This window comes from Prionailurus viverrinus, chromosome F1 (assembly GCF_022837055.1).
Source record: "Prionailurus viverrinus isolate Anna chromosome F1, UM_Priviv_1.0, whole genome shotgun sequence".
In the NCBI taxonomy this organism is placed as follows: Eukaryota; Metazoa; Chordata; class Mammalia; order Carnivora; family Felidae; genus Prionailurus; species Prionailurus viverrinus.
In genome coordinates, this window is record NC_062577.1 from 10,128,004 (window position 1) to 10,141,878 (window position 13,875).

At 38.7% G+C, this 13,875-nt stretch overlaps 1 protein-coding gene across 3 annotated transcripts in view; it reads right to left on the reverse strand.

The window, feature by feature from the left end:
- KIFAP3 (kinesin associated protein 3) overlaps window positions 1-13,257 on the reverse strand; it is a 169,698-nt gene extending 156,441 nt beyond the window's left edge. For 2 of the 3 annotated variants that reach the window (XM_047840887.1, XM_047840888.1), the window contains exons 1-2: window positions 13,187-13,257; window positions 11,576-11,695 (exon numbers count right to left, since the gene is read on the reverse strand). In XM_047840887.1, coding sequence (XP_047696843.1) covers window positions 11,576-11,655 — 80 coding nt within the window. In that variant the 5' untranslated portion in view covers window positions 11,656-11,695; window positions 13,187-13,257. Of the gene's footprint in view, window positions 1-1,143; window positions 1,403-11,575; window positions 11,696-13,186 lie in introns of those variants that run through there. The other variant, XM_047840889.1, reaches the window with a different exon arrangement.
- Between the last annotated feature and the right edge of the window lie 618 nt (window positions 13,258-13,875).

Sequence of the window (13,875 nt, forward strand, 5' to 3'; positions counted from 1 at the left end):
GGTTGTAGGATTTTACAATTGTTTGAACCCCTTTTAAGAATTGATTAAAGTTTAGAAGATCTTCCTCTGATGATTAAGGCCATCCCAGGCCAGGATAAATATATTCAGTAAAAGCATATTATGACTTGAAATAATGCCACCACATTACATGGCATGTTTTATCTTTTAAAAGTATTTTCATATTTGGTCCACATATTTCTCATAAGGTAATATTTGCCCCATATTTAAATAAGGAAACTGTGTCCAAAAAAAAAATAATAATAATAATACATGTGACTCCCCCTGTGTATTTTACCCTGTCACTAACAGTGACTTAACTAATGGAGAAAAAATGAAGAGTCCTACTTAAGATTGTTTTCTATTGGATCACTGCTAACTCTTGGTCCAATGACAGGTATCCTTTTTCATCAGGGATGATCTTATCTTTGACAGGAGTCAAATAAATAATCCCCAAAGATACAATTTTCTTTAAAGAGTAATTGATACTACAGATATTGTTAAACTAAAGAAATTACGGCCTGCTGCAGGACAAGCTCCTGAACAAACCTCTTGATAATTATGAATCTCCTACAAAAAGTATACTATATACATGGCAGTCAAATGGATGAAATGATTGAGGAAAGCAGAAACAGGCTGGAAGGAACCAGCTCAGCCCAGCCTCCCATAAAGTAAAAGCCACTTCTCTCTTCTTCATCGCTTCAAAACCCGATGGCAGTGAAGCCCAAACAGGAGACAGAGAGCAGAGGCACCAGAAGACTTCATTCTCAGGCTCCCAAGGGATTTATTCTACTAGGGAAAAATGGGGAGTCCAAGTCGGGGTGGGGGGTCAGGAAGACGCGGTTTACACAGCCCTTCGCCCCTCTCCCGAGACGGATGTGGCAAGGAAACCATCTGCAATGCTGTCAGGGTCCCGCCGAGCCAGGTAAGAGGCTGGGGAGCCTCGCACCCCCGAAGGGCCCTTTCCTCTTCTCCCCAGTGCTCCTTTTCCCTTTCCTTTCCGTGACTCCCCTCCGCCTTACCCCCGGCTTCCACCTTTAAGATCCTAGCTTTGCCCACTGTCACCTCAAAGCCAACCCAAGGACCTCTAAGAATATCTTCAGGGCCTCGCAAGGAAGGTGGGACCGAGCCTCGGGGAGTGGTCACCTTTTGAGGTATCTGGCGTCCTCCCCTTGCATGGCGGCGGCGACGGTGGCGTGGGGAGGATGGGGGTATCTGAGAAAGCCGGCGGAGCTATTTCCGGGGACGGTGGCCCAAGTATCCCCACACCCAAAGGCGATGACAGTCCCGAGGCCTGCAAGGCGGGGCGGCGGTGGCGGCGCTGCGGTTACCACGGTGAGGCCGCCGGCTCCTCCCACAGCTCCTAGGCCCCAAAACACTGGAGGGACCCAGACCCGCCCAGAGCCGCCTCCGCCAGCCCCGCCTCAAGGCGCATGCGTCCGCTCCGGCGCGCCCGTGTGCGCAGGCTCAGTATGAGGCGCTGGCCCCTGGGACTAATCTGACGCACCCAGGAGCAGAGCGTGAGGGTTTCTGCGGCGGATTTCTGCGGTGTGGTTCAGGAATGGCTCCCTGATCATCGCCCCCTTGAGGATGGAAATTGGAAGAGTCATCCCAGTAGGCCTACTCGAAATTTCAGGTCCTAGCTTCAAACAAGAGAAAGGGAATCCATTAACCTTTTCATTAGTGAATGCAATAGAGCAGCTCAGCCCCCCGCTGATAACCTGTAAAGGGAGGTTTGCGTTTGGAGGCATTGTGGAAAAGGAAGTGCACTGATTGCGCTGAGAAGCTCTATAATTTGTGGAGATGAGCTGACCTTCATATAAAATGAATACAATTAATATCACCTTTGATTCATTGCAAATCTGTGACTTCCACTTTGGTATTCTGAATCTAGAATGCACCACCCCCACCACGCGGCCCAACAAACACACACACGCAAAAGAGTTCCTGAAATGCCAGCTTCTGCTCTAATTATCCAAAGGTACTTTCGGAATTGTTTCCCCTGAGGCAGGCACCTGTTGGCAATGCAGGCCACAGGGAAGAAGAGCTGTTTTTGAACCTTAGCAAGTAGTCCCCTGCTTTCAGTTCTATGCCCATAGGCTCAGCTATCACATCTATGCAAATGACTTACGTTCATTTATTCAGTAAATATTAATTAAGGGTCAGCTTTGTGCCAAACACCAAACCAGGGTCTAGGGTTACAGAGAAGACACCAGCACTTCCTTTCCTCACCTGTGATCTTGTCACTTACTCTCTTCTAGTTCTGTATTTTCTATCACCTTGGGCCATGTCTACACAGTTGTTTCGTTGCTTTTCTCAAATGCAGTCAGTTGATACAGTACAGTGCATAGAATGTTAAATACAAGGACACAGTCCATACCTGCCAAGAGACATTATTTTTCTTTGTCTACACATTCACACCAGCTACACTATTTCTGCCAGTGTTGTAGTCATTCTCTTAGTCTTCCAGAGAAGAATACTTGGAGATAATTTTGACATCCTCCTCTGGATCATGTGCTCTTATTTAACTATTACAAAATTCTATCCTTTCTTTCTTCAAGATACTCCTGCAATCCAGCTTTTCTTCTCCATTCTCACTTCCATTCATCTATCTACTTAATACCCAGAACTGCACTTCTTTTCTAACAGGGCTTCCTATCTTCTGGTTTATTTCCTAAATATTCATTCTGGAAAATGATACGAAATTTTACAAATCATCATTTATGTCTAGATTACCTTAAAACCCTCACAATACCTAAAATTGCCATATCACAATAGCCATTAAAATGCATGGATAATATAACAAGCATTTTTGCAACGTAAGCTTCTTGAGAGCAAAGATGATTTTTGCTGTGTTAACCTCTGTATCCTTAGAACAGCACCTGGCCCATAGTTGGCAATATATAAATATTTAGAGCTGGAAAAAAATGCATATTGGAGCTTGGAAAAACAACAAGAATCTAAGCAAAATGCCCAGAGGACAGAAAGGAAGATAGAGCTGAAAATAAGATAAACCAAAACTGGGACTGAACTAGGGAGCTATTAGTCTGTAACAGGAAAAGTATAAGATGAGCCCGGGCATTTTATGCTTGCAGGTAAAGAAATACTCAAAGACTAATGGGACTGTGTCCAAAAGACACTGGTCAACTTTGGGGTATTTATACCAAAAGGAATAATAACTGTGGTTGATTTAACACATTAATACGAATCAGGCGTCTATGATATTATGCAATGATTGATAGAAAAACAGAAAAACAAAATTTCATTTTCATTGAAGGCAACAACTACCTCAAATCCTTACTCTGAAAATTGGTAATTAAAGGGAAGAATTAAGCATTTGATTCACTTCTTCCCTAATCCAGAAAAAAAAAACCCACCTATAATTTACCTCCCCGTTGTAGGCAAAATCTCTATATAAAATGCCACTAGTAACAGAGAACAATAATTGTAAATGGTTCCTATTTTGCAAGCCCCAACAAATGATGGATTCACCTATACCTCATTGATTTACTACAAAATGATTTGTAATGTGGCAAAGTTTCACCCCACAGTTTACCCGATAATTCCAAAGGGGAAAAAAATGTTACTTTACATGGAGAGATCTTCAGCATCATAAACAAATAAGCAGATAGCATCATTAATAGTGGCAGTACCTGATAGTATATGCAATAAAAACACAATAAATCATCCATTAAGTATTCTTGCCAAAAATTAACCTTAATCTAACCAAACTGTTAGATCTCATATCCAGTAATAAATAATGAATATGATCCTGAAAAACAGAGAATATACTTAATTGGATATCAAGATATATTACAAGAAAATAATAATGACAAGCATAGGAATAGAACCTCAGGGGAACGAAACAGAGAACCAGACTTATGCATATATGTAAATTTTAAGTATGAAACAAGTCAATTCTCAGATCATTATGGAAAAAATGTATTGTCAATAAATAATTTCGAAACAATGTGTTATGTATATGTAACAAATTGGATCTCTACCTCATACCCCATGCAAAAACTGATTCCACATTAAGGGCACTGGGGGTGTTCAGTCGGTTCTTTAAGCATCTGACTTCGGCTTACATCATGATCTCACAACTCATGAGTTTGAGCCCCACATTGGGCTCTGTGCTCTCCTCACAAAGCCTGCTTCGGATTCTCTGTCTGCCTCTCTCTCTGCCGGTCACGTGCACTCTCTCTTAAAAGTAAACATTAAAAAACGAATTCCACATCCAATAAACCCTTAAATGTAAAAATCAAAACTTTAAAAACATTCAGAAGCAAATGTAAATTATTTTTTGACCTTCAGTTAAAGACATATTTTTAAAACAAGATACAGAAAACACTAAAATTGATAAATTCACTGCATTAAAATGAGTAACTTATGATTATCAACAAGACACCACAGAGCAAGCGAAAAGATAAACCAAAAAAAAAAAAAAATGATACACCTAATTTGCATCACATAAAAACTAACACAGGATTAAATTAAGACTATTTGAAGATCCCTTATGAATAAAAAAGTAAAAGATAGACAACCTGATGGGGGACAATGGAGAAAGAAGATAAAGAGGAGATAGAAATAGCAAGAAAGAAACTAAACAAAGCAAGAAGAGTGCTCAACCTCAGTGGTAGCTGGGAAGATGCCAGTTAAGGCCAGAATCAAAGATTAAGAAGTCTGAATGAATACACCAAGAGCTGGTGAAAGTGTGAAGCTGGAAATTGTTTACTAAATATTTCAGGGGTGAGTACGTTGGGATTACCACTTGAGAACGAAATGTGTTGCAAATTGTTTTGTAAAGTTAAACAGGCATATACCCTAAATCGCTACAATTCTGCTCCTAGTTACATAGCTCAGAAAATTCTAGCACGTATGCACAATAAGGCTTGTTCTAGACTTATCAGAGCAGTATTGTGAATAATAGAAAAAGAAAAACCGAAAGAGAGCTCCAAAGTAATTTGGCAGGAGAATGGATGAATACATCTGAATTATTTGTATACAATACAAATTGTATATTATACGGTATTAAGCAGCAGAGAAAGTTTATGAACTAGAACTACACAAACCACGTGGATGAATATTAGAAATATTTTACTGAATGAAAAGAGCAAATTGCAGGTTACATACAGTATAACTTTTTAAATTTTTTCAGTATAACTTATATACAATAAAATGGATTCTTTTTGGTGTGCAGTTCTATGCGTTTTGATAAGTGCATAAGTCATGTAACCACTACACAATCAAAATATAACACAATTCTATCATCCTTTCAAGTTCCTTTGTGTTCCTTAGGGTTCATCCTATTCCCCAACCCCAGATTCTGGTAAGTACTGATCTGTTTTCTGTTCCTACAACGTTTCCTTTTCCAGAATGTCATCTAGATATAATCGTATGTGATGTAGCTTTTTAAGCCTGATTTCTGTCACTCAGATAATGCATTTGGGAGTCATCCATGTTGTGTTTCAGAAATTTATTCCTATTTGATTGTTAGGTAATATGTTACTTATGAATGTACTGCACTTTATTCATTTACTACTTTTGGGTTCTTTCTAACTTTTGGTAACTATGAATAAAAACACTATAAACATTTACATACAGGTTTTTGTGTGAGCTAAAGTTTTCTTTTCTCTTGTACAAACACCAAAGAATAAGACTGCTCAGTTTATGGCAAATATATGAATAACTCTACAAAATTGGCCAACTGTTTTCCAAAGTGGCTGGGCCATTTTGCATTCCCACCAATGAGGGAGGTGTTCAGATTGACCCACATTCTCACCAGCACTTGGTTTTGTCAAGGTTTTTTGTTTGTTTGTTTACTGTAATCATCCTACCAGGTGTGTAGCCATTTGATTGAAGTTGTATTTCCATGGTGATAAATGGTATGAGCATCTTTCCATGTTCTTATTTACCATTTGTGTACCATGTTTGAAGTCTCTGCTCAAATACTTTGTTCATTTTTATGGTTTTGCTACATTGGTCAAACTGATCAGGGATAGCAGCAGACAGAGATGTAGAGAAATTATTGATTTATGAGATGAAAGGCCATAGTTGAGATTTTACAGGTATATATAAAAATGATAAAGAAACACTGTACATAAGTTTACACCGACAAATTCAACAACTTCAAATGGGCAAATATCTTGAAAGACACTTATTATAGACAAGAAGAAACAGAAAATGGTAACCCTATACTGTTAAAAATTTTGTAAATCTGAGTCTAGTTAACACACAATGTTATGTTAGTTTCAGGTGTATAACAGTGATTCTTCATGTCTGTAAGTTATGCTATCCTCACAAGTGTAGCTGCCATGTGTCACCATATAATGCCGTTACAATACGATATTATTTATTTGAATCTTTTTTATCTAAGCTAAAGTTTTATCTATTTTGCTTATATTTTCAAAAATCAGCTCATGGTTTTGTTGATTTAAGAAAAAAAATTTTTAATGTTTTTTTCTAGGAGAGGGAGCAAGAGAGACAGAACATGAGCAGGGGAGGGGCAGAGAGAGAGGGAGACACAGAATCAGAAACAGACTCCAGGCTCTGAGCTGTCAGCACAGAGCCCGATGTGGGGCTTGAACCCACGGACAGTGAGATCATGACCTGAGCCGAAGTCAGACACTTAATTGCTGAATCGACTGAACCACCTAGGTGCCCCTTTGTTGATTTTTTTTCTATTGTTTTATCTAGTCTTTATTTCTGCTTTGATCTTTGTTATTTTTTTTTCTTCTGTTCTCCTGTTTCTAGTTACTTGAGGTATAAGGTTAGGTTGTTTATTTGAGATTTTTCTTTTTTCCTGAAGTAGGCATTTATGAATATAAATTTCATTCTTAGTACTGCTTTTGCTGTATCCCATTCATTTTGATATATTATGTTTCTGTTTTCATTTGTTTCAAGATATTTTTTGATTTCCCTTTTGATTTCTTATTTGACCCATTAAGTTGTTCAGGACTGTGTTAATTTGCACATATTTGTGAATTTTCCAGCTTTCCTTCTGCTATTGATTTTTAATTTCATTACACTGTGAAGATACTAGATATGATTTCAGTCTTCTTAAGTTTATTAAGACTTGTTTTTTGACCTAACATGTGATCTATCCTGTGATCTATCATTCCTGGAGAATGAGACACGTGCACTTGAGAAGAATGTGTTCTCTGCTGTTGTCAGATGGAATGTTCTCTATGTATCTGTTAGGCCCATTTGGTCTATAGTGTTGTCCAAGTCTACTGTTTTCCTATTAATTTCGTCTGGATTTTCTATCCATTATTGAAAGTGGGGTACTGATATTTCCTCCTATTATTGTATTGCTATTTCTCCTTTCAGTTCTGTCAATATTTGCTTTCTATATTTAGGTGCTGTCATATTGGGTGCATATATATTTATAATTATATATTTTCCTGGTTGCCAGCAGGGCTTTATTCCTTTATGGAGGCTCTAGAGGAGAATCCATTTCTTTGTCTTTTTCAGCTTTTAGAGGCCATCCACATTCCTTTACTCATCGCCTCTGTTCTCCATCTTCAAAGCCAGCAACAGTGACCAAGTCCTTTTCAAACTACCATCTTGCTAGTCCGCCTTCTGTCATCACATCTCTCTTTCTTTCTTCTTCTTTTTTTTTTTTGAACATTTATTTATTTTTGAGAGACAGAGAGACAGAGCACAAGTGGGGAGGGGCAGAGAGAGAAGGAGACAGACCCCGAAGCAGGCTCTAGTCTCTGAGCCATCAGCACAGAGCCTGATGTGGGGCCTGAACTCACAAACCACGAGATCATGACCCAAGCCGAAGTCGGACACCTAAATGACTGAGCCACCCAGGCGCCCCTGTCATCACATCTTTCTAAGACCACTGCCAGGAAAGGTTTCCCTAAAGAATTTTAAGGATTGTGTGGGCCCACCTGGATAATCCAATATAGTCTATCTTAAAAAAGTCCTTAACATTAGTTATGTCTGCCAAGTCCCTTTTGCATATAAGGTAATATATTTACAGGTTCCAGGGATTAGGATGCGGGTATTTTGGGGGGAGGACAAGAGCATTGTCTTGCCTACCAAAACACCCACTATAATGGTTAATTTAAAACATCAGACAATACCAAATGTTGGCAAGAATATGGAGCAGTTAGAGTTCTACATTGCTTGTGAGGATGCAAAATGGCACAACCATTTTGGAAAACAATTTAGCAACCTCTTCAACAGTAAGCATACATCTACCACGTGACCCAGTAATTCCACTTCTAGATATTTACCCAAGAGAAATGAAAACATATGTCTACAGAAATGGGTGTCCACGAATGTTCATGGCTGTTTGCATAGTAATACAAAACTGGAAACAACCCAAATGTCCATCAATATGTCGATTGATACAAATGGTGGGATATTCACATTATAGATATTACTCAGCATTAAAAAAAAACCTAATTGCTGATATACACAGCAACATGAATAAATCTAAAAACATTATGGGGGTGCCTGGGTGGCTCAGTCAGTTAAGCATCCAACTTCAGCTCAGGTCATGATCTCATGGTTTGTGGGTTCAAGCCCCATGTCGGGCTCTGTGCTGATAGCTTAGAGCCTGGAGCATGTTTCAGACCCTGCTTCTCTCTCTCTCTCTCTCTCTCTCTCTCCCTCCCTCTCTCCCTCCCTCTCTCTCCCCCTCTCCCACTCATGCTCCGTCTCTCTGTCTCTAAAAAAATGAATAAATGTTAAAAAAATTTTTTTAAACATTATGATAAAAGAAACAGATGGTTTGATTCTGGCAAAGAAACAAAAAGCAAACTGAGGGCAAAGCACAAGCTAACACCCTGCACCCACCCCACCCCCAGGTGGGGGTGACATGATATGGGTGACATTTCTCAAAGAAAAGAGAAAAACAAATGGTTAACTAATAGAGATCATAATCATTCAGGACACGAGTCTCCATCAGTTTACAACTGTCTTAATGATTAGCAAGAAAAATGCAATCTCCAGAAACCTACAGATTCAATTTCCGGGACTCTAAAGTCACCCTTGCCTCCATAGGAAAGAAAATCTTATATAATCAGTCGCTCCTCACAACCCCAGTGCAGCTTTTTCTGCCTATGGGCCCTGTCTCCATACTATAATAAAAACACCTTTTTGCACTGAAAATGTCTCAAGAATTCTTTCTTGGCTGTTGGCTCCCAAACCCCACTTCAAACCACATCAATATCATGAATGAGAAATTCTTCAATATATATATATATATATTTAAAAAAAAAAGGTAGATAAGTGATTGCTTGTGCCAGGCATAGAGGACAGACAGACTGAATCAGGATGGGGAACATTTGGGTTATTTATACATTTGTCAAAACCCATCAAACTGTAGACTTAAAATGCCTTTCCTTTACTGGATATCAATTATTCCTCAGTTTGGTTGTTTTAAAGGGTATAACAAACAAGGAAATTGGAAATTCATATTTAGATATAACATAATTAAATTACATAATTACAAAGATAAAAAGAAGATTTCAAATGCCATCACTGTTTTTAAATATATATATATATATATATTAATTTAACCTTTCCCTCTTATTGCAACCCAGTGGATTATACATTTTTTGAGTGAAGAAACCAATCCCATTCAGCATGTGGAAACTGTGGTGATGGTTAAGAGCCTGAATTCGGAGTCAGAACTGGGTTAGAATATCTGATCCACCATTTATTTACTCTTTGACCGTGGGCAAGCTAAACATTATAAGCTACAATTCTCTCATCTATAAAATAAGAATGGTAATAGTTTATGTATCTTAGAGTTAATTATGATGTTAAATGAAGTAGCATACATAAATTTATAACAGGGTGATTATGGTAATGTTAATGATTGTTATTAAGTAAACTAGGGGTTCAAAAACCATGTTAATCATGTGACTCTGAACACTTAAGCTGTGTCTTCTTCATTTAGAAAAATTGGGATAAATACCCAAAATGTAGAAGAATAGGGTGAGTAGGGATGCCTGGGTGGCTCAGTCAGTTGAGCATCTGACTCTTGATTTCGGCCCAGGTCATGATCTCAGGGTCATGGGATAGAGCTCCGTATTGCTTAAAATTCCCTCTCTCTCTCTCTCTCTCTCTGTCTCTCTCCCTCCCTCTGCCCCTTGCCCCCACTCATGCTCCCTTTAAGAAAAAAAAAAAGATTGGGTGAGTACAAAATGAGTTAATCTTGTAGACCATACAATTATATGAAAATCATTATTTCAGCTTCATCTTTAAATTGGTCAACTGCATTTTTAATACTGTAGCAGCAGTGAGGCTTTTCAAAGTATTGAAGAAAGTGATTGCTACTTCTTGAGTCTTATAATTTAACATAGAAGAGAAGAAATACAAAGGTACATAAAGCTGTCTATGACAGAACCATTTAAATGCAAATAACCCCAGTAATAAACCTGCATTCCAAGGATGGTTCCTGGAGGGCTTCGGAGCTATAACAGTCAAGCTGCCTTGCTTTGGAAGGCCTTCTTGTTACTGTCACAGTTTGCCCCAACAAGCAAAACTTCCTCCTGGAAGCTTTTCCTGAACTCCAGACTTAGTAAAGTGACTTCTTTGTTCTCCTCCTGCATTTACTGTATATGAAGCGCATAATTTGTTTATGCTTCTATCTTTTCTAGTAAGAGTGCTTAAAAAGGTATAAAATCATGGATTTCCAATTACATTTCTAATCATAGTGCTTGGCACATAGTCACAACTAATAAATGATAACTGCTACTGTATCAGATATAATTACAGCCTTCAAGGAGCCTGTAATCACCAGGTACGTAATCACCAGTTTACTTGTATGTAAACAAATAAATGCTGAACATATTAATGCTTGTCATAATGGCAGCATGAAACAAGAAGAATGTTGGCATAAAGGAGGGAATAACCCACTCATCATGGTGGATAGAGTTAGGGTGAGGCTCACAAAGGATGAAAAAAAATTTTAGCAGAGAGCATAATTGGGAAGGAGAAGGCAATAGTACATATAAAGACACAAAAGCTTGAAACATCAAGGGATGTTTTACTAACTGCAAATAGTTTGAGGTGTTTAGAGAATTAAGTTTGAGTAAGAGCAGTAAAAATAACTTTGAAAAAGCCAGCAGGGACAACATGATGTAAGAGAATCATCTGGTGTAAGAGAATATGATATTTGGATATTTTCTGCAGGCATGGGGAGCCACAAAACTGTTTTTATTTTTAATATTTTTATTTATTTTTGAGAGACAGCAAGAGACAGAACACGAGTGGGAGAGGGGCAGAGAGGGAGGGAGATACAGAATCTGAAGCAGGCTCTAGGCTCTGAGCTGTCAGCACAGAGCCCAACGTGAGGCTTGAACTCACGAACCACAAGATCATCACCTGAGCTGAAGTCAGACGCTTAACCGACTGAGCCACCCAGGCTGCCCGAAACTATTTTATTATAGAAAAGTCATGTTGAAATTGATTACTTTTGGCAATACTAATTGTTCTATATTTTACCACACAGCCACATAGGGCAGAGGTGACAGAATTACATTTTTATTCTCCAAATATGATGCTTTTAAATTTCCTGATATGCTTCAAGAGTCCATAGAAAATCCTTTCTTACCTTGTGACTGCCTTTGGGATATCATCAAATGGCCATGGTGGTCCAAAGAGTCCACATCCACTGGCTATTAATGCAGCCATCTTCTCACTTTTCAAATTAATTTGAGCTCACAATGCACATCTTAGAGCAAAGAAGGTTTCAATTAAAAAGGACCCTTTAAAATACATCCTCTCTTAAGAGCGGTAACCTCTGTTTTCAACTGGTATGACATCAGACAATAACTATGACATCATTGGGTTGCTCCAAGGGCGAGGACAAGGAAGCCGGTGACCCCCTAGGACAATAAATAATGACACTCTGTGCTTTTCTCCTTCCTCAGGTTCTCCTACAGCCTGAACCATACTTTGAGAAAATAGTTGTGTGGTATGTCAAGCTGGTGATTCTTAAAGACATGCAGTCAAATGAATACCGGGCACAGTGTAAGTGGAAGATGTGCGTATTTAGTCGTACATGATTCGTTCACGTACAAAACCCCAGTGTTTGTGAATTTGCATATGTGAATGTATACATACATGTTCAATTGGAGGTTTCCTGCAAGAAAGCATAGCTGTTGTAGCATAGCTGTTGTTATGCTTTCGGAAAAATGCACATGGCATGGTGAGGAAGAAGATCTGAATTTATTCATCCAGATTAGCTGCATTTATTAATTTAACCAAAATTTGTGAGAAGGCATTGCTTTAGACTTAAGTATGCAAAAATGAAGAGACGTAGTTCCTGACTTGATGAATTGTACTAAATCCAGTAGGTGGATACACATAGGGTGAATAAATGAAATTCAAATACATTCTGTGGTAGAGCTATTATGTACCTCTGTAGAAATCAAGACGACTATGGAATCATTAAGCAGGCATTTAATGCGGCTTCCAAACAAGGCATTTAAGAATTGAGGCTATAGGGGCGCCTGGGTGGCTCAGTCGGTTAAGCGTCCGACTTCGGCTCAGGTCACGATCTCGCGGTCCATGAGTTCGAGCCCCATGTCAGGCTCTGTGCTGACTGCTCAGAGCCTGGAGCCTGTTTCAGATTCTATGTCTCCCTCTCTCTCTGCCCCTCCCCCGTTCATGCTCTGTCTCTCTCTGTCTCAAAAATAAATAAATGTTTAAAAAAAATTAAAAAAAAAAAAGAATTGAGGCTATAAAGTGAATGAAATACAGACCTTACCCTAAAGGAGGAGTTCAAAGTCTATGAATAGGCAATCAGAGAACAAGTAATTGGTGTCTCAGCCATATTTCCCACACACCTACACCCCAAGTCAAGTTTTAATTGGTTTTGTTTTCTTTTTCTGGATCCTGTTGTTTCAAACCACCTTACCCATTAATTTTGTTCTTATAAGTAGATCACACCATCTCTTTTCAACTTATTGCTTCAATTCATAATCTCTCACAGTGAAACAAGTTCTGTGCGAGTTGTAGATATTAAGTGCATCCAACCTCTCATTCCGTACACATTTGTTTAGTGCATATTATGTGTTCCAGGCACTATTTGAGTTAAAGTAGAAGTCCCAACAGGGTAAATTCAGGCAATGGCTATATTAGCAACCAGATGTTTCCTCCGAAGTCTTAGTAGCAGAAAACGTATAGAGCTGTAAAGTGTATGACAACTACCACCACATACCTCTGCTGAAATGAGTTGAAAGCTATTTGGTCCCCAAGGAGTGCTCTCTCTTCCTCACCTCTTTAAGAAAGGTATTGCCGTAACATAAATGTGACATACCCTCCGGGTCATTAAGAACAGAACCAGAACTGCCAGTTCATTCCAAGTCAGTTCCTAGCAACAACAAGTTAGCAATAATATCTTTGAAGTTGGGTGAGAAATGAATTTGTGCTTCTAGGGTCAAAATATACTATGTCTCAGTGGGTGACATAGTCCCATAAGTAGGGGGCTGACATTAAATCACATGTTACTTGACTTTAAAGCTTTTAACTTTGATTTTTCTTTTCTTCCATTTCCTTTCCCTTCTCTTCCCCCCCTCCTATTTTTTCCTCCCTTCTTTCCCTCCTTCCTTTCTTTCTTTTCATGTGTAGACAGCACATGTGGCATAAAAACAACCTCATTGGAAACAGAATTGTATCTGATTTTGAACATTTCCTACCAAATCTGTCTCTCTTCAATGTAGACTTTGCTGTATCAGGAGACAGAGTAGGTATATATCAACAACCCTGAGAAATGGTTGCAGTGAGGTCAGATTCTTTCCTGTGTGTGTTAGTGACAAAACAGCTTTAATTAATTAATTAATTAATTAATTAATTATTTGTGACAAAAACAGATTTAAAACTCATTTCATGTTAGCTCATCTTTCAGTA